General features: G+C 39.0%; 1 protein-coding gene across 1 annotated transcript; it reads left to right on the forward strand.

Annotated features, from left to right (window-relative positions):
- Positions 1 to 404: 404 nt before the first annotated feature.
- Positions 405 to 20,765, forward strand: tead3a (TEA domain family member 3 a). The gene is made up of 14 exons (XM_017305653.1): positions 405 to 422; positions 1,784 to 1,811; positions 7,422 to 7,664; positions 12,850 to 12,914; positions 13,255 to 13,317; positions 15,090 to 15,101; positions 15,508 to 15,618; positions 16,845 to 16,888; positions 16,985 to 17,046; positions 17,137 to 17,270; positions 17,368 to 17,538; positions 17,835 to 17,975; positions 18,098 to 18,250; positions 19,119 to 20,765. The coding sequence occupies exons 1-14, from the start codon at positions 405 to 407 to the stop codon at positions 19,230 to 19,232; spliced, it is 1,359 nt and encodes a 452-aa protein (XP_017161142.1). The 3' UTR covers positions 19,233 to 20,765.
- The last annotated feature ends 272 nt before the right edge of the window (positions 20,766 to 21,037 follow it).

Below are 21,037 nucleotides of genomic sequence, written 5' to 3' on the forward strand. Positions count from 1 at the left end.
CTAAATAATTTTTAATTTGAAAGTTACATATTTAGCTGTTGAATTAAATATTTACTTTGGAATTCAGACATTTATAAATGTATGAATAACTTGGTGAAAGTATGACTTTGAAAAACGCAAACACCCACGTTTTGTCTTTTTGCCATTACATAAATCATTTATCTCAATAAGTTTACATATTTGCTTTCTTGCTTCTAAGAATACCAATTTCATTACCATCACAAAAAAATAAAAAAATAACATACAAACATGACTACCAACTAATTGCAGAAATTTCTGCAGTGAAGGTTTGACATATGGACATAATGAAGGCATTTCACAAGGAATGAAGGAAGGAAGAAATAAAGGAGGGAGGAAGGATGGTTGAGATGACATAATTAAAGGTTGATGTAAGAAAGAGGAGAATGAAGGACGCAAATAAGGTAGGAAAGACACGGAGCAGTTAAAAGTAAGAGAAAAGGCGGAAAAGAATGGAAGGAAGGAAATGAGGAGGGGACACAAGGAATGGAGTGAGATAAGAGACAGCAAAGGGAGGGCAGAGGGAGGACACATAGAAGGAAGGATAGAATGTAAACATATTTACACAATGGATGACTAAAAATACTAAAATATTTCATACACACATTTTCTCTTTCCATTATGAACCAGATCTTGAAAACATTGAAATCACATTTCATATTTTCTCTAGACTACATTGGGACTTTGTCCAAAGTTTGGTTGATTTATTGACTAATCTGAATCTGAAAACACATTTTACTGGCTGGTCGGTTTATGGAATTTGATTTTTGGCTCTTAATTTTTGCTAAATACACAATGCTCTTGTGATAAGACAAGTGCAATATAAAACAGTGATTCTGGCAATAATCTTAATAGAAAGTGGGCCCCAGAATTAAATTCTGCTTAAGGCCCCTTAAAAGCCCCAGACCGGCCCTGGCTGTTGCTGCTCCTCCACCATCAAAAGTTATTAATGTGCGCTTTCTATACGACTAATCCAAGCAGGAAATTTGCAGTGAGTATGCCACCAGTCTCCCTCTGCAGAAGTCATCTCTAATCAGGAGTCTCCCATTCCGTCATGGGAGGAGTTTGCGCTGGAAGCCACAAAACTTTTGCGTGTCGTGTGTTTTCGACGCCACGCCTCTGCGCGTTTTCTTCCCGAGCCCTGATTTCATACCAAATTTATAATCTACATTCCACCTTTTTCCTATTCTGTTGTTATTACTGTTGAATTTCGGAGCAAGTGTTGTGCAGAAACAGGGTTTCACGAGGGAGAAGAAGTTCGTCCCTGTAAGAGCAGAGCGCGGAAGCCGTTGTGAGGTGAGTGCAGCTCCCAGATATCCTTCTTTGTTGTGTGCAGCAACTTTTTCATGCCGCAGCAGCAGCTGCTTCGCCTTTGCTGGAAGTTTTGGGATATTTGACATATTTTGCATTTTCCCGCCGCGGATTTGCTGAATCAGAGTCCCGTCTGCTTAACAGACAGTATGTGTTGTTTGAAATCGGCCATAATCGCCCGTAACTAATCACTTTTAAACGTCCTCGGGACTCAGTTTGCAGTTTGTTACGGTTTGATTAGCCTCTAAGCTAACAAACTAGCATAGCACTTCGAAAGAGTTAGCAACTTCAGCTTACTCAGTAGGAAAACTTAACAGTGACGTTTTTCTGCACTGTACCACAATTATGGGTTGTTTGTAACCTTTTAGGGCAGATGTAATGTGTATGACTCCTTCTTCTGAGTTTTGCCAACTTCCATTTCGCTAAACGGCTTTATTTCCCCTCTCCATGCTAGCTGCTGTTGGGGAAAGTTTCGCTACTATGTGAGTATATCAAGCCACGACAGCAACTACGCTTGCTTTCCATTTTCTTTACGCTGTGATCTGTGGTTGGTAAAAGGCTCGATGATCAGATTCTACAAGGTTTGTTGCGGCGCTCATCTGAAGTTGCCGATGAAATCTGTGATGAAACAGAGCTTGAGTAATCATGTCCCCCGCACCCCCGCTGCTTCCATTGGAGCAGAAGGCAGCCCGTACCGTGCATGTGTCCTTTCAGAGTTTGCTGAGCTCATAGTTTTATTTAGCTCAGTGCTTTACTGGCTCCTCGCTGCACTGAACAGCTGACCTTTTGGCCACTGGGAGCTATAATGAAAACGACAGAACCACATGTGCCTGATCTGACCATAATGCCACAACATTCGCCTCCACTGCCTTTTGTAGATATCCAGGATGTAATGCTTTCAGATTGGCGTACGTACAAATCAGTTGTAATAATAATAATAATAATAATAATAATAATAATACTTTTTTAGTGACGCACCTGACGCCATTCTATTTTTTTTTCTCCTAAGATTTAAAAAAAAAGTGATTTCATTTCTTTAGGTAGCAGTTTTCAATCAAGCAGACAAAACAAAACAACAAAAAAAGAAACATTTTTTTTAATGATTTTTTTTTCTTCCTGTCAAGTTTTGCATTGATGTATTGGTCAAAAACGGACAGAGTTTTTTTTCAGAGCTGATCAAATTAAAATAGGGTATTTTTGAGCTCTGGCTGATTGATTAGTGCATCTCTGTAAAGTTTATAGTTAGCTGGTAAAATAAACTACCTGATATATGCCATGGTTAAATTTGAAATTGTTGAATGCTGAATGTTAAAGGGTGGTAAAAGATTAAGTCATTAATTTATTTAAGCAATGGTTGCTCAGTTAATGACAAAATCACAATATTTCGCTTAGTCAGACATAAGCCTGTTACAATAAGCAATAAATTAACTGCATGATAAATTAAAGCAAGCTTGAAAAGTTTTGCTCATCTTTTTCTACCAAAGACTAACAAAAAACAAAGATAACAAAATGTCTTCAAGAGCAATTTTGTTAAATAGTCATTTTATTTGTTGTTTTGGGTGTTTTTGTTTGTTTATTTTGGATATTTAAAGTCTCTTCTCATCCCAGTGTTCATTTTTTTTTGTTAGAAATGACAATGTATTCATCTTTGAGAGGGAGTATTGGAGCTTAAATGGTAAATGGACTGAACTTGTATAACGCTTTTCCAGTCATTTTGACCACTCAAAGCTCTTTACACTTCACCCAGTCGCACTCACAAACCGATACGCAGATCGGTAGACAATTTGGGATTAAGTGCCTTGCACATTGACATGCGTTAGGAGGAAGCTGGACCTACAACCTTCCGATCGCTAGACGACTACTCTACCCACACAGCCTCAGTCGCCACTTAATCGTCAATACAAAGAGAAACAGGGATGCATGTGAAACATCTTGGGAGCCGCTTGTGTATCGCACATTAAATCTTTTTAATGCGTTCTTTCGGTTATGTCTGATCGCTGTGGAAACAATTCGACCCTTTCAGCAGAGGCTGAATCTGGGGAGTCTGTAAGCACAGTGTATACTATGAGCCCAACACAGCAGGGGAAGTTCAGAGACCACACTGATGCTCTGGGGTTGTTTTGTGGTTGGGATCATTTTTGCACCAATCTGGAAAGCATTACACATCCAGCAGCTTTCACATTGTAAATGTGTGTCTGTATTCAAAGGAGACTTGGGACAATCTTATGACAAGAGAGTCCAATTTATTTCAAACAGTTTTCTCTAAGACAACTATCTGAACAAAATCTGGTTTTGTCAGTATTTATTGTGTTAGAATTTGTCTTTTTTTATTTTATTTTATTTTTTTCCAATTTCATTAGCCATAATAACTCGGTGTGGAAACATTGTTAATACGTCTGCACGTCCTGAACATTGCAGTAAACCATTACTGAGTGGTTATCCTGAAATTGTTTTGCCTTTTAGGTCTTGGCAGGGCAAGAATATTTGTGTAGCACATGTCGACAATAAGACAGTTCAAAGTGCAAAACATGAAAAAAATGAGTTTATTTCAGTGGCAAACTAAAGGGAAAGAAAGAAAAGTTGGACTGCAGATGCTTCATGTAATATTATAAGCAAATGGGTTTCAGGACAGTTTTCTGAAGGTTTATTTCAGATTAGTGGAGCATGAAAAACTGAATGCTGCTTCTCTGTTTAGTTCTGATTCTGGTGATGCAGAGTAGATTTGAACCAGAAGACTTGCTGGAAGGTTGCTATGACAGCATGTCTTAAATGTATTTTGGTGCAAACTAAACTGTTCCATGATTTTTATTTTTTTTTAAGTCTAGTCTTCATGCCCTACTTTCTTTCTGTTAGCTCTCACTACGGAAGTAGCAAATAACTTTAGATGAAACTGATTTTACTCAAGGCGAAGTTTGAAAGTTTTTGCAGCCCCTCAAGACATTTGTCGTACTTGTTGACGTTGAATCTTATCTATCTGTCAAAATATCTTTTATTTGACTTTTTCTATTCAACTGACCCTCCTGTGAGGATTCGTCCAACAGGCTATATATCTAAAAAGGTTTTGTTTACTTGCACGCAAATGTGTGTGCTGCTGACATTTGATCTTGACATTTATAAATTACCAGCATTTCCAAATCCAGCAGTTTCCTTGATAGAGGTTCCAATAAAAGCACAATCCAATAAAACAGAGCAACTTCGTGCACTATTTCCAGCCTTTCTGTTACTCTCTGAAAGAACGGCTCTCTTTCCCAGCCTGAACAAACCACAGACATAGCTGAACATGTAGCAGATGACAATATTTCATTTTAATTGGTTTCTTACAACGATTTTCTTCCTTTGACTTCATATTTAAACACCCCACTGATACTGAAAATGAAAATTGTCGTTTACACGACAACGATTTCGGGGGAAAACGGAAGAGTTTTGTTGCGTTTGTAGTGTGCGTTTACACGAAACCACCGAATGTTTTCTCTAACAACGGCACAGATTGAAARCGGGTTCCAGAGTGCGATGTTTCTGAAACGTACCGTTTTCCGTTGTCGTGTAAACCNCGGGTTCCAGAGTGCGATGTTTCTGAAACGTACCGTTTTCCGTTGTCGTGTAAACCGAGAAAACGGATCTGTTCTTCAGTATGACGCAAAACATAGCTGCTTCCAACAATCCACAGAAGAAGAAGAAACTACTCACAATGCTGGTGTTACTGTTTCCCCATCAGATWCGGTTCCCTCAGCGTCTCTTTACCGCTCCGCACCGCCCAGGTGGCAAAATGCACGGCTGCTTGTTCAGTGCTCTTATCTAGAGAACTACGGACCAGGACCAGCCCCGGCTCCAGGGGGGGGGGGATCGACTTATTTTGGGGGGTCTATGAGTTTAGTAGCTGAACATAGATAACATCAGTAGCCTACAGGCTACTTGTTAACAAGCTTAACGTGCTGTGTTGATATTAGCTAGCTAGTCATCTTTTAGCTATCATCACCTGCATCCAACAGCTTTACTCAACTCAGTCGGTTAGTTTGGGGGAAAAAACTGTGCAAAGATATTTACGTTTTTCTGTTTTGCTGCCATGATTCTAACACAGATGTGCAGCAGAAGCAGCAGGTCTCCTTCGCTGCCTCACAGGTGTAAACCCAGCGCGAGCGTCTCATCGTTCATGTTGCGTTTGAAGGCGGCTCGGAAAAACAGGTTACGACTTGTTAACAACGGATTAAACTGTTTTCACTGCTGAAAAAGGTGACAGGGGACACGGATATGGGAAGTACGGGAGCTCCTATTATCAAATTGATATAGGAAAAACAGACTGTTGGCCATTCCAAGGTAAAAACAATAAACAGCTTCCAGTCCGGGGCTCGCTACAGACACCGTGAAAGCTCAAACAACGTGTTTCAGCAAAGTTATYCCACTTTTTCCAACTGCATGGGCCCTAATCAGACGCTCACAATGCGTGTTTTCTCCCAATCTATGGGAGAACGGTACCTGATAGGATAACGCGAATCCACATGCCTTCAAGTTGAACTTTTTTTTAAACACATGCGCACTCAGTTTCAAAGAACCTAGCACCACCTAGGCGCAGCGAGAGCATTACACGTTTTCGATGTGTACCGTTACTGTGTAAACACAGATTGTAATTAAAACGTTTTCGTGTAAACGATCAAACAAAAACGGAACAAAAGTTTCGTTTTTGTTGGATCGTTGTCGTGTAAACGCCCCTGAGTCTTTGAAATTGGAAATGCGTTCTTAGAGCATACGTATGGTGCCTTCACTGACCAAAATGAAGATCAGATTTTTAAGTTTCTGAGTGATTGCTCACCATTCCAGTCAAGCTAAAAATCGTCCAGTTTTGGTCAACAATTTATTTCTCATTTCATCTATAAGTAAAACACGCACTGACACAGGCGTAGGGGTTACACCCTAACAAGCAGAGATTGATTAAAATAATCATTAGCTTATTGAATGCTCAGAAAATATTGGCAGATTAGACTGGTAACCATCACAAACATTAACTAAATCTAGAGTAGGATAAGTTAGAGTTGATGTGAAAAAAGTCAGCAAGCCCTGTTATAGTTGCTGTATGTGTTCTTGAACCACGTAGTGTTTGTTTCAACAAACCAAACCAATAATAATATGTTTGGACTTATTAACCCTCATCAAATTTCAAACAGTTTTCTCCAAATTAAGTTCACAAGTTTTTGCTGACAACTTCTGCTTGAAAAATCGTCTAATGCGATCTGTGCCTGTGCTGAGTCAATAATTGTGCCCTGATGTCGTTTTTCCACATTTTGTCCCACAAACGGCAAAATCCAGTCAAGAACAGCTTTGGTTTTTGAACAGACTTAAAAACCTGATTGAAATTTGTACCTTACAAAAAAGACTAAAACATTTAACAGCTGCAGAAAAACTTTTCCACATGTGTGTGTGTTTGGGTATATATATATATATATATACATAAATAAATGGAAAACTGTCCAAATATATATGGACAGTTTTCTTCTTTATATATTATATATATTTATTCTTTATATATTATATATATTTATATATTATTTATATTTTCTGCAGCTGTTAATGTTGGCAGTAATTACTTCTCACTGCTGGTTTGTGTTGTGGTCTAGAAGGAGAATCCTCTTTATCATGACATTTTTTATTTTGTTTTTTGCTTTTGCTTGTACATGGAACATTTTCAGTTTGTATATTCAGATTTATTTTAAGATATTCTTTTTTAACTTTGATTGCGTTTTCAAAGCAGTCATGGACTATTACTTCCACTGCTGTAAACCTTGCTGATTGCAGGCTCTTTTAGTCTAAATTTACCCCCTTCAAAAAATAATTACTTCTCTTTTCTCTGGTATTGTGGTATATTCTACTCGGATGTTCTTAATGTGAAGGGAAAACTCATTCTAAATTGTCATTTTTTTTCCCCCTCTGTGTTGTTTATGATATAATTAGGTTTTAAATGAACACCAATCATAAGCAACTCACGTCCATCATGCTAAATATAACAGATGTTATTGCAAAAAACACATTTTTAGCCCTCCCCTTCCTGTAGAAAACTCTAATAATTATCATAATGACATTTCATGTGCTGTGTGCTGCAGGTGAGTGTGTAGCTGGAACCGTCATCATTGCGTCGGAGTGGAGTTGCCGAAGCAGCCCTGATGGGGCGCAGGAGGAGAGTGGGAATGGAGAGGGACTGGCAGAAGGGGCTGATCGTGGATTGGACGGCGACCCTGAAGGCGTCTGGAGTCCAGACATCGAGCAGAGCTTTCAAGAAGCGCTGGCCATCTACCCTCCATGCGGGAGGAGAAAGATCATACTTTCAGATGAGGGCAAGATGTATGGTAAGAGGATTTCTGTCCTAAGATGATTATGTTTGACCAGCTTTCTTTTCACTCCTTAAATTCCCATCTTCTACGTCTTAAGTACGGCATAATCACAGACAAAACTGTCGAAAATGGGCGTATTCTTTAAGTCTGTTGCTGGCCTACTGAAAATAATGTACTGGATATGGTGTATGAGTGGAAAATATAGTGTATGAACTCAATTGGATTAGCTGTCTTTCTGCAAATTTTTCCTGTGCACATGTACTGACCAGCAAGCACAGCGGTACTCTTGTCATTGAAGCAGGTATTGGTACTTTTGGGGGTGTGGGCAGGTGCCAAATCCTGTGGAAGATGAAATCAGCCTCTCCATAGAGCTTCTCAGCAGAGGGAAGCATGAAGTTCTCACAATCTGGGGTGACTTTGGAGTCGGTAAAACTTACCAACAGACACCAACAGATAACTTCCGCCTGTAAATCCTCATTGCTGATGGGAACGTCCCACTGGACCTCAGGCAGCTTGGATTTTGGCCTTCCTCTGGACTCTGGGACATTGATTTCCACTGAAATACAAAATGTACTTTTCTGTGGCGAAGAAAAAAAAAAAAAGTTTGGAGCACTGAGCAACACTCCACTCCTTTTCTTCTGCTCCACTCATGTAATATACTCCTGACGTTGTCCGGCCAAGGATTGGTTTAACACGAGGAAGGCAACAGTTGTAGCTCCTGTCCTAGATGCCTCTGTGTGGTGGCTCTTGAAGCGCTGATTCTAGTTGCGAATCTCTCCCACAATGTTTTGACTGGGGTTTGCTTTGCAATCCTGTCAAGGCTGATTTAACCCCTGCTACTTGTGCACGTTTTTTTTCCTGACACCCTTTTTCCTTCCACCAAGCTTTCCTTTAATATGCTTGGATGTAGAACTTTGTTTGGCTTACCCTCCATCTGAGGGAGTGTCTGCTGAACAACTGTCAAGTCAGCTGTTTTCCACATTGCTGTGGAAGTCCTGGTTTTGGCTATAATCAACAACCAGCTAAGTTATTTCTGAAATCTATCACCCTGTATGTAATGATCCTATATAAAATAGGATGATCACAGGTTAAGTTGAATTACTGAAATAAATGCACTTTTTTGATGTCCCAGTTTGCCAAGGTGCCTTCTGGTCAATGAAGCAGTTTGGTTAGCATCTCATTTTTAGCCATACTTTGTCGGTGGGGGTCATGAAAAAGGCATTCTTGGGTTATACGAATTAACTTTTTCAGTTTTTGTTTCTGTTCTTTATTTTTAACTTGCTGCAGATTTGAAACAAAATAGCAAAAACTGATTTTAACTTTAAAACATTCGCTTTATCAATGTAATCCAACAATGACCTTCCTTAGGGTCTAAAATTAGAACCTGCTGAGGTCCAGTTTGTTTATGTTTACCGCTTCCACGAGGTTTTTGTATCGACCGTATTTGTATTATAGAGCTTTGTTTTGTTATCTGCCCTTTTTACAGAGACCTCTTAGTTTGTCGACTAGTGACCTGTTTGCAGGTATTTTTGGACAGGAGTATTTGGCTTTGGGGTCAGAGGGCAGCCAGTAGTAACAAGATCAAATGATAAGAGCGAGTTGACGTTTTAAGTCAAGTTGGCATTACCATGGAAAGTGGCATTTTGTTTGTTTTTGTTTATGCACTGTTGGCTTATAACTTTGTTTACGTCAGTCTGCCTTATTCAGTTTTAATATATGTGCATGTTCATTGTACTCTCTGATTGCTTGCATCAGGGTGCATTCAGGGCCTTAAGAAGAGGATGTGCAATAGAATTTTCTTCATATCATAATGAAGGTTTTGGCTCATATCTGAGAGTCCCCTCATATTTGATCTGTCATGTATTAGCATTTTCATCCGCTTCAGCCTCTACTTCATTAGGTGATGTGCTGTGAGGGATTAAAAAAACCCACCTATCTAACAGATAAGCTTGTTTCAGCATTGTGGCGCTTAAAAGCTGCGCTAGTTTGTATTATTACAACCACATTTGTTTCCACAGAACAGCAGTTTACCCTTTTCTAACCAACTTAAAAAGGACAGCAAAGTAGCACTGCTCAGTGTTTCCCCTGGAGACTTGGCCCTGGGCGAGGTGGGGTGCGATGATTGATCACCCCCAATTTCATCAACGATCTATCGATTCTTGCACACGAAACTCATATTTTCTACCATGCGTTGCAGTTTGTTTTGCAACTGTTTCTGTGCGCTCTCCTTCTGCTGGCGAGAGCGGGCGTTCGCCCTGACTCATCCCGTGCTAGCATCCCACAATGCGGAGTAGAGGCGCGTGTTTCCATTCAGCTTTTATCAACTTTGATGTCGGCGTTTTTGAAAGTTCGCGATGTTGCGTCTACTCTAAGCGACGCACGTAGGAACATAAATGGCTCACGCCGAGATCTGGCAGTCGGCCCAGATCTCGTGCCTGACCTAATGAGATCTGGTAAAGTACCGCCTTTACCAGCGGTACTTATGCTGGTAAAGGCAATAACTTTTAACTGTTAACAGCGTTAATTACTGCATGCTGCGAGGCGAGCGGTCTCGTTGGCGGGGCGTGGTGACCCCCCAGCCTCCCCTCACCCCACCCCCTTTGGATAATGGTAGGGAAAACACTGCAAAACACTTAAAAATAAGCAGAAGTTTATTCAGGTGTGGAACTTGCTTCTGACACATCACTCCCACTCGTTTTCTCCCCCACAAGAAATGATAAAGTCGGAGTGGGCAGGTTAGTCACAATATTTTTCATATCATTCTTGCAACAAAAGTTGCTTATGGTGTAAGACTGCCTTCTTGTACATGAATTGTTGGTGATTCAAATGGTCCAGATATGCTTGTCATATGCACCGTTTTAACGGCAGCTGTGAAGTTTTTGCTCGTTGCCTTTTGACAGTCAGATTTCTAAAGAATAAACTGAAATCAAGGAACGCCCACTGCTCCTGAAATCTTATAACATGAATTATTGCTGCTGTGTTGTTGTAATATTTAGCTTGATATGCTTTGACGGGCTTGTTCTGTCCAATGTCAATTTGCAGTTTTCTTTGAGGTTTTACAATATGTTTTCCATTTTATTTTGTTTGTTTATGTTTTTATGTTTTTTATTTTTTATCTTGAGCTATTTCAGATGAGAGATTTTTGTTTTTTTTTTGTTTTTTTTTTTTACAAATTTTGTGTTTTCATTAACAGAAGACTGAGGAATTACAAAGTTATCCCAATTTGAATGAAGCAACACACACGTTCTTAACCTTTATTTAACTTATATTAAACTCATGATCTTAGTTGATTGATTTATATATTGAAAATGTTGGCAATTGTAAATAAATTGGGAACAAGATTACTACTTTTCACTATTTGACCATGTCTTTTGTGACTTAGGGCTGATCAGGGAATAAATTAGCTAATTGCTACTGTTTCATCTCTTTAACATTTATTATGATTTTGATCCACTGACTTGAGCAAAAAATTTTGAATGAATACAATAAATGAAGGTGTAATTTTTACATGCTTACTGCACTGAATATTACCTTTCGTAGCTCTGCTTAGACTAATGCAAGGATAAAATATAACTGATATTAATTGAGGAGTCGGGCTATCTGCTCAGGTAGCCATGCTGCAGTACAAAACACTTAGTCACTTTCCAACTATAGAGGTAAAAAGCCTTATTGTTGTATTAGGAGAGATAAACGTTGCTTCTCCTGCATTTATATTTGCAATTGACTGACCTTCACTGTGCATTAATGTGCTTTTCTATGATGCTGGAGAAAATTCTGGCAGTTTCCCTGGCACATCAATAAAATATTTTCAAATCACAGGAGGATAAATGTAATCAGCTTTTAAACCGGTCCATCTCTAGCTCTAGCCAATTGTTGCAGTGGCTAGTTGGCCTTTTTGCTGTTTTATGCATGTGTTACACAGCAACGCAAACTGGTAAGTATGCTCTAGATGACAGAGCAGGAACAGATGGGCAGTCGGGCCTCGTCAGGTGAGAACATCACTGGCACAAATTCCCAGGAGTAAAATTCTGGAGGTTATTTCTACATCAGCCCCTGTAAAATGATCAGCGGTCCTTTATTTAATCTCCAGTGAGTTAAAAGGCACCATTTCTGTCTGCCAGTAAAGGAAACCCCCGGGCTTCCAGTTTTGCTTCTGGGTCTTTTGTTTTTATGCCCTGTGCTCCTCATTTTCAGTTTTGCAATCAACTACTTCAAAAGAAAAGTCGCTGGCCTTTTAAGGAGCAGCAGTAGGCAGGAAGGACTTTGTGTCCTTGTGTTTGGGGAATTGGAGTGGTCTGATTTGTCTGAGTCAGCCTCTTTTTGAGGATTTTTGGGGAATTTTATGTTGCTGGTAAGTTAACTGATGTGACTCATCCAGAGTCCCCAAGGGGCTCAGTCACTTCCAAGAAAAGCACGTGGTGTTGGTTGCTGATGATGTTGCTACACGTCAACCGTCCGTTACACCTCCACTTAACCTCCTTGCAGCAGAGTGAGTTGCTCACCACTTTACGATCAGATCATCATGGCTGATTTGTTGCTGGTGAGGCAGAGGAAGAACGTGATGAGCAGGCAGTCTGTAGTCACCCATGCAGACATTCACTACTTTTTTTTCTTTTCTTTTTTTTTTCATACATCCTATTTGTCATTTGTTTTGGAGCTCTGCCAGGAAGGAAGGCCAAACCAGACCTATGAAGCTTTTAATGGGGACATTGTGAAGCCACAGATATGCAAAGCCTGTCAGAGATTATAATTGTGTAATGAGTGCTGGGTTGGATTAACAAAAGCCTTTTTTTTCCCCCAGAGACTTCTTATACTTAACTAGAGCCATCAGTAAAGTTGCACTTGCTTCTTTTGTAAAACAGACAAAGGATTAAAACAAAAGATTTCACTTTGTTTAATTTTAGCTTTTGGCTTCAGTGAATATACCTGCTCTGTGAGTCCTTTACTATAAAGAACTTGTAGTGTCGGTTTCTGATGTGGGCGACTTGGGCAACTGCCCAGGGTGGCATCTTGTGAACTGGGGGCTGACAAGTTTGTGGATGGAGGGGATAGTGCTGAGTGAGGTGCTGATGTCATCTGTTATCAAACTTGGTGTAGAACTAAGACTGAATTACTTGTAAACTTTATTAAAATGGGACAGATTTGCTCCGCTCCCTTTTTGCTGCTTATTTTAATCACTTTGCTCTCCTCTGGATCCTAGGTCGAAATGAGCTGATAGCTCGCTACATAAAGCTTCGAACTGGGAAGACACGTACTCGCAAACAGGTAAGAGATACAAATATTTCTGGACGACACGCATATTTTCAGCTGTTTTTTATTTTTTGTAGAACGTTGCACATGTTTAGTCGCGCACAAAAATGGATGCCATTGATCTTGGTTGTTTCTAAATTGAAAGATCCTCCTTTTTGTTTTCATGGGGGTAAACTTGGCCCCAAAAGGTATCTAGTCACATTCAAGTTTTGGCACGTAAGCGGGTACGTGAATACCAGGCGAGCATCAAGGTGGGTTCCCGTGGCATCGACTCTCTCTGTCCTCCGTAGTTACAGTCCTCCTTCTTTTCCCCGTTTCCTTCCATCCTTTTCCCCTTCATCCTGTCTTCCTTCAGGTCTCTAGTCACCTGCAAGTGTTGGCCAAGAGAAAGTCTCGTGAATTTCAGTCTAAGCTGAAGGTACACAGGCGTACTGACTTTGCAGTGCTGGCAGCGTTGTTCTGCATGTCGCTCAGATCTTACTAAACCTATTGTATTGTAATAAGAGTTAAAAAAAAACAACAACAAAAAAACACTTGTTGGTTGTTAAAGCTCCAACTGCGGATTGGTCATAGCTCCAGACCACAAGGACTGTCACTGGTCAGCTCTTGCAAACCTTCTTCTCCCATAAGGCTGCATGCTGGGAAACTGTGGAATACATCTTTAGATTTGTTAATAATCAACTAATTTGCATGGCTGCATGTCAAATTAATTTAGGCTCTGTAGCGACGCTCTGCTGCCGCTAATCTTGCTTTTAGCTGCATGAGAGTAAAACCTTAATTTGGACTCGCCGTTAGTGATGCAGAAGTGAAGCCATGCCTTATGCGCACATTTAGATACATTCTTTTTCTTTGTGTCACAAGTCCCGTGTTTGCTTGCTGGCCGTAGTTTTGTTATTGTTGCTCATGGGGAAGAAAAAGAAAAAAACAAACTTTTATTTTGTGGCTTTTCAAGGGATTCGATTTTTTGCTAAGAGTTTTTGTCTATGCATGGGAGTTTTCTGGCCTGCTCGTTTCGCTCAGGACATCTGGCAGATAATTGCATGAGATTACTTTGCTTGGTTAGTTTATCTATGTATATGATAAAGTGCATTCATGCCTGCAAACACAAACACACACACTAGCTAAGACATTGCAATATTCCTCTCACTGAGGGTTACACTTTGAAGAAAAACCTGATCTGTCTTCCCATTCTTGAGTGTTTTTTCCTTTTCTTTCTTTACTTTTTTTTCTCCTGTTTGTCCCTTGAGCCTTTAGCGTAGTGTTGTCTGCCATCATTTTGCACTGACTTCTTGCTTTTTAAAAATTAAATACATTTGTGGATGTAAGCACCCTTTAGGGCTGATTAAGAATGGGCATTTATTATATATTTTATCTGGAAAAAAAATATATAAGAATTTATCTTTATGACAAATTCCAATTAATGTAATTTGCTTTTGAAAACCCCACAAAATGGCTGCACTGTTGGGATTTTTATATTTACTATTTTCTCCACTTTTTGATTCCTTAAGAACGTCAATAAGAATCAATAATTAAAAAATCTGATAGAATGTAGTTAGTTTCCAAAGAGGTTGTACATACTGTTTTGTCACTTTTATTGTTGTCCCAATAAATGGCACAAAATATTGTGAAAGTTTTTCATATCACCCACCCCTGATTTGTTAGTTTTCTTATAAGATAAAAGGTTTTGATTCTAGTGTGTGCTTGAGTTTATTCTTAAACTTACCAGTGAAATATTTAGACTTCTTTAGAGCATTTTGTGGTTCATCATTTAGAAGGTAGGTAAATTATTCCAGCCTGGTTTCAACAACGTCTCCACTCATTACACACCATGTCAGTCAGACATTTTCAAGTCCGACACAACAAACATTTCTCATGAAGACTGTCAACAACAGCGAATGCAAACTTTCCTTTACTACGTTATTATTATTATTATTATTATTATTATTATTATTATTATTGTTACTGCTGAAAGTTTCGATTCGACAGATTTTTTTTCCTGCCACATTTTGGGCTCTTTGGGCGTAATGAGTTATTTAAAATCCCAACTTTTGTGAGGAGTTCAGAGTAACCCAGAGTGATGACTGCCCCAAATGAATTTCAGAGCAGACAGAGTTTTTGTGTTACCCAACATCTGTCCCCTGCGTTTTGAGTGTACTAAATTGAATTTATTACATGTCTCTTTTGCCGTAGGCCATGAACTTGGTAAGTTTTTGGTTACACAACTCCAGTTCTCTGCTTCAGGCTTTTGATGTGCTGTGTGGTTGGCATTACATTTTTATTACTGCTAGTTCGTGTCGCAGCTCTACTGCCATACTCAAAAACTCTACTCATTGCTTTTTTGGTTTTAGTGGCTTTAGCTAAGTGCTGGTGATGGTTTAGCTCTTCCAACTTGGTACGCCTCCAGCTTTTGCTTCTTAGCTCTGCTTTGCTGTCTTTCATGTCTTGTCCTTTATAGTAACTGCATCTTGCTGACCTTAAGTGAATGTTGGCTGGCCTACTGGATAAAATTATCCTTTAAAAGTTGTCTGACCATCACGTTAACCTGCATTGAAATTGATGTTTTTTTACCATTGTGTATTACTCTGTGTGTGTCTCTTCTTTCATTTAGGATCAGGTATCCAAAGATAAGGCACTCCAGACAGTGGCCAACCTGTCGTCGGCTCAGATTGTGTCAGCGAGTGTAATGAAACCTCAGACTCCCTTCCCTCCACCAGTCAGAGTGAGACACACAACAAGGGTGCTCCAGTTAGCAGGCCTTCATTGCCAGTTATTTGTATTGATTGATTTTTATTGGTGGTCACCTGAAAATGCTGGATCAGAAAATGCAGGCAGGTATGTAAATGTTTTTTAAAGCATTAGGCAGATTCCACCAGAGGGCAGCAAAAGTACTTAGAAGTAACGGACTGCAACTCTAGTCTGTTTAACTTGTTCTTTCAGCAGATCATTCTAAAATAATCCCACACTTTTCAATTCATCCAGACAAATTCCTGTCTTTCAATTTGTCAATACATGTCATAGTTTGTGATTTAAATTTTTTCTTATTCCCTAATTTTGGCTATCTTCACACCCAACTTCTGAGTTCACTTTTACATACACTGCTCAAAAAAATAAAGGGAACACTTAAACAACACAATATAACTCCAAGTAAATTAAACTTCTGTGAAATCAAACTGTCCACTTAGGAAGCAACACTGATTGACAACGGGGACCCTCGTCGGGTCAATCAGTGTTGCTTCCTAAGTGGACAGTTTGATTTCACAGAACTTTGATTTACTTGGAGTTATATTGTGTTGTTTAAGTGTTCCCTTTATTTTTTTGAGCAGTATATATATATATATATATATATATATACCTTTTTAAATTTAGATCGTAAAACTTTCCAAAACCTCTGGAAATTACAGTATGGAGAAGGATTGAATTGTTCATTTGAAGATATGTGAAAACCCTGGATATTGTGAGCAGAAAAAAGTGGTACAGAACAGCACTGATCACAGATGAAGAATTATTCTTTAACACGGAGAAAACGGCTCAGTAGCTCAGTATTTTTGTTTTCATGAAGTTTTCCAGTGACACCAACTGAGTCGCTCTGTTATCCCAAGTTTAATGAAGATTTCCCCAACAAATTAGTTTGGTTTAAATGAAAACTGAACAGATGTGGAGCCCTAATGCTCAGCAGTCAGAAAAAACAAAAAAAAAACAATTTGAAGCATTGTCTGTAAATTATTTGATCAGTTTTTAAAAACCCTGACGCCCTGAGGTCAACTTTAGGACATCTCTTGATTCGGTGTCTGTCTCAGCAGATCCTGCGGTTCGTAATTGACAATCGGCTCCTGATTGGAGCACCCTTAACAAAAACTAGACACGCTCAACTTTTATTTTTTATTTGATGTTCCTGCTAAAATCTAAATGCTCTATGACTTGTTTCCATTCCGTCTTGTCGCTCAGTACTGGCCCGGCCCTGTCCCAGGACAGCCTGGACATTCTCAGGAGTAAGTATGGCAGGGAAAGTCAGAGCCTCATAATTCGATGAGTTTCTTCCTTCTGTTTTTTTTTATTTTTTTATTTTCAATTCTTAACATTTATAGCATCAAGCCCTTTGCACAGCCTCCGTACACTACACTACCAGCGCCTGTCCCTCCACCAATTAGTAAGACTCCACATCCAACCCTTTATTTACCTATTAAATGCAATACTCCCAAGTAAATGTTTATTTTTTTTATGTGTGATCGCACAACAGGTTATGAGACGTTGCCGCCACCTCGACCTACAGCCATCGCTGCTCCCGTATGGCAAGACAGAACCATCGCTTCTGCAAAACTACGTTTACTCGAGTACTCTGCTTTTATGGAGTCTCAAAAAGACAGAGAGACGGTACTTTGTGATAGCGAAACAAATGTGCGTAGAAGAAAAAAAATTGCTGTATTCTTCTCTCTGACTTTCATATTTTCTTCTTTTTTTTTTCCTGCAGTATAAACACCTTTTTGTTCACATTGGACCATCAAATCCAGGCTACAGCGACCCGGTTTTGGAGTCTATAGATGTGAGACAGATTTACGACAAGTTCTCAGAAAAGAAAGGAGGCCTGAAGGAGCTGTACGAAAAGGGGCCTCACAATGCGTTCTTTCTCATTAAGTTCTGGGTTAGTACATAAAGAGAGTCGTCTCTGAGAGTTGAGGGAAGAAAAAAATAAATGAATCAATGAGAGGCTAATCACACAACATCAGATACCACCAGATATTTAAGTAGAATATCTTGGAGCTCTGTCTTTCATGTTGTTAATCAAAAAGTCAATAAGAAATGTATTAGAAAAATCAACGCAACACTGAGCCACACATTTTTCTGATACACGGCGCAACAAATGAGCTTCTGTAGCTATTATTTGTCATCGGGAGCTTCTTTATTTATTCTTCTTTATTTATTTTTGACTGGTTCCAGGCGGATCTGAGCGGTGACATTGAGGAGGGCCCTAGTGCATTTTATGGAGTGAGCAGCCAATACAGTGGGACCGAAAACATCACCATCAGTGTTTCCACCAAGGTTTGCTCCTTCGGAAAACAGGTGGTGGAGAAGGTTGAGGTGAGAGAAGCCACTGTTGTTCTGATGCAGAGAAATAACAATGAGAGGCTAGGGTTAGTCTCATGTGTGTTTTAATACACGCTCGTATGCGTGTGTGTGTGTGTGTTTCTTTCCCCATGCAGACAGAACACGCTCAGTTCGAGGGAGGAAAGTACATGTTCCGCATCCATCGTTCACCGATGTGTGAATACATGATCAACTTTATCCACAAACTCAAGCATCTCCCAGAGAAATACATGATGAACAGTGTACTTGAGAACTTCACCATCCTGCAGGTATTTCACAAAATCTGATATCATAGTCATAATAGATAAAAACAAAATGTTGGTTTACACACAGATGACGTGAATATAAACATAAAAGGTCAAAACTGGGAACTTCAAACACCACGTGAATGCAGTCCGGCTTGTCAGAAAACGGAGAGCATTGCAGCAGAAGTCTGGAACCTCTTTAAGGGTTTAGAAGACAAGAAGCCGGCTTTGTTTAACAAATATTGAAACACATTTCTACGAGAAGGAAACTGTGTGTTTAGCACATCAAATTTCCTCAGTCACCTTAAACACAATCATCACTTTGATGGCATACTCAAAGGGTTTGAAGATGCCTGCGATGCTACAGACTGTACCAACAAGCCAGTCCTCAAAAAGCCATGGGGACTCAAATCCATTGGCAAATTTCCAAGTTTGATATATACAGCATTTTTATATCAGACAGTAGTTGGTTGTGGTATAAAATGGATTACCCACTATATGCCTGGAAAATACATAACACTGCCCCTTTAAACTGCAATAATAGAGACTGTAGCGTTAAATTTACTTGTCTGAGGAAAATGACTTGTTTTTATAGTTTATATTTATCAAGGTCTAGCTTAAAAACAGATTTCAGTAGTTTCCTAGAACTTGTTAATAATTGTTATGCTAACTGTAAAGATTATTCAGTAAAATTCAATAAGTTCAGCAGCTACAGTGCAAAAACAATTTACTCTCACACCAGAAGCAAAAAAACCCACATAAGTCACTTAAAATTATTTCTAATTTTCTTCAACCTACTGAAGTTTAATTTATATTTTATGTATTCTCTTACATTTACTGTTTACCATAAATTGTTACTGTAAATCCTTACCTTCCTGTTGTCCTTCATCAGGTGGTGTCCAACAGAGACACCCAGGAGACTCTGCTGTGCATTGCCTTCGTGTTTGAAGTGTCCACAAGCGAACACGGAGCTCAGTACCATGTGTATCGCCTCGTCAATGACTAGCAGCACGTCTGGTGCAAAGACTCATCTGACTTTTGATACAAATGGCTTAAAAACACTATTTCCAGCTTGGCACACAGAGCCCCAACTCCTTTACTCTGAACACATTCTTTGTCTTTTTTTTTTGTTCTTTTATTAGACCAACCGTCACACTTTAGTCGTACCTCTTGCTTGTTTGATGTGTACATTTTTCAGGTGGCAAACTGAGCAAACGGCAAAATCCCACAACGTGCCAACTGTCATTTCTTTGCTTTCTCTTCATTTTCTGTTTTGTTTGCTTTCCAAGTTAGAAACATGAGTTTATTGACGTGGAGTAAAACACTGCAGAAAAGGAAAGAATTGGAAAAAACGGTCTCAAAGCTCCATCGGGGACTTTTTGTTATCCGGCTAATGCGTTTTTAATCAGCTGTGGTAAAGCATGTTTTTAACATCGTAGGCAAGACTGACGTAAGACGAGTTTAAGCATACGTTTTCTAAACAAGTGATTTTTTAGTGAGTGTCATTGTAACCTGCCACATTGGCGTCTTTTGTTGTTTCTGTATCTTTGAAAGGTACAAATTCTGTTACGTGAAAATCATGGACTTTTAATCGATTTGATCAAAGATAGGATGATCTTATTGCAGATAGTCTGCCTCGTCTCAGACAATAATGCACTACATGTAAAGACGTGCATGTCGTATTTATTTTTTAAACACTATAATGTAAGGAGAAAGCAATATTATAGAAGCATTAGTTTAATTGTTTTCCGTGATGCATACTGGGGGGGGAGGTAAAAGGTATTGGAAGACTGGCTCCAAACTGTTTTGGAAATAATAAATTAGTTTCACACTTTTTTTATTAATAAAATGTATTTTTATTTTTTAAAAGAAAAAACAACAAAAAGACTGTCTTTACTCTGACTGTGTGGGCTTGCTGGAGTTTTTCTACCTCCACATGAGTTAAAGATAAGAATGTGCTAAGCTGAGGAGCACTGATGTATAGGATGTGTACACTACATTTGTAACGGTACTATGTTTAAGCCAAAACAATAAGATATGTTTTGTAAGGTATTTCTTTTGTATTTTACCAACACAGTGAGAAAAAATATGATAAAAGATGGATGTATAGGTTGGGTCTTGGTGTATGTATGGTACAGATTACATTATTATCACTCTTAAGTGCATTTGGGCAGATTTTTACCTGTCAACACTAACAAACTTCATCTGACACTCTTTTGTAAAATATCTTTGAAACTGGTACACATGGCTTTTCACTCTGCTTTTATATACATCTATATAGATATATATATATACGTGTATATATAAAAGCAAGAGGACTGGTTCTGTTTTAAATTTCATTTTCATTGTGGAGTCGACAAAAAGTGCTGCATTTTTACTGTCTCTTTGCATCATAATTCCTTTATTCAAATCCTCCCAAAGAATAAAATCTGTGCCTCTAAGCTGTACCAGTAAATTCACATGTTGTTGGAGTCAGAGCGAGGAGACAAGTTATCATTTTTAATGAATTTTCAAATAAACATCCAAAAGTTAAGCTCTTCATTTATTGCATTGTTTTGAACTTGGCAAGAAAAGGGATATTTGGATACCTGCTTGGTATCCACTTCTATGCAAATGTTTCCAAACCCTTGTTTGGAAGTTATATGAATTTTATAGATGTTGTATTTGAAACATCAATATTAAGTTTGGTGTAGTTGTTCAATTGATAGCAGTAGAATTGTTTTCCAATTGCAATTACAGCTGCAAGGTTTTGGGGTTTGTCTTTTGCAGTTTCTAACATCTTGTTTGTCCAGAGTTTTTCTGTTTAGCTTG

Source organism: Poecilia reticulata, linkage group LG7, assembly GCF_000633615.1.
Source record: "Poecilia reticulata strain Guanapo linkage group LG7, Guppy_female_1.0+MT, whole genome shotgun sequence".
In the NCBI taxonomy this organism is placed as follows: domain Eukaryota; kingdom Metazoa; phylum Chordata; class Actinopteri; order Cyprinodontiformes; family Poeciliidae; genus Poecilia; species Poecilia reticulata.

Bases quoted from the DNA above. Each gene is read 5' to 3' on its own strand.
- tead3a (XM_017305653.1), top strand. The intron at 15,619-16,844 runs GTGAGACACACA...CTTGTCGCTCAG, and splicing joins CCTTCCCTCCACCAGTCAGA to TACTGGCCCGGCCCTGTCCC. The intron at 17,271-17,367 runs GTACTTTGTGAT...TTTTTCCTGCAG, and splicing joins CTCAAAAAGACAGAGAGACG to TATAAACACCTTTTTGTTCA.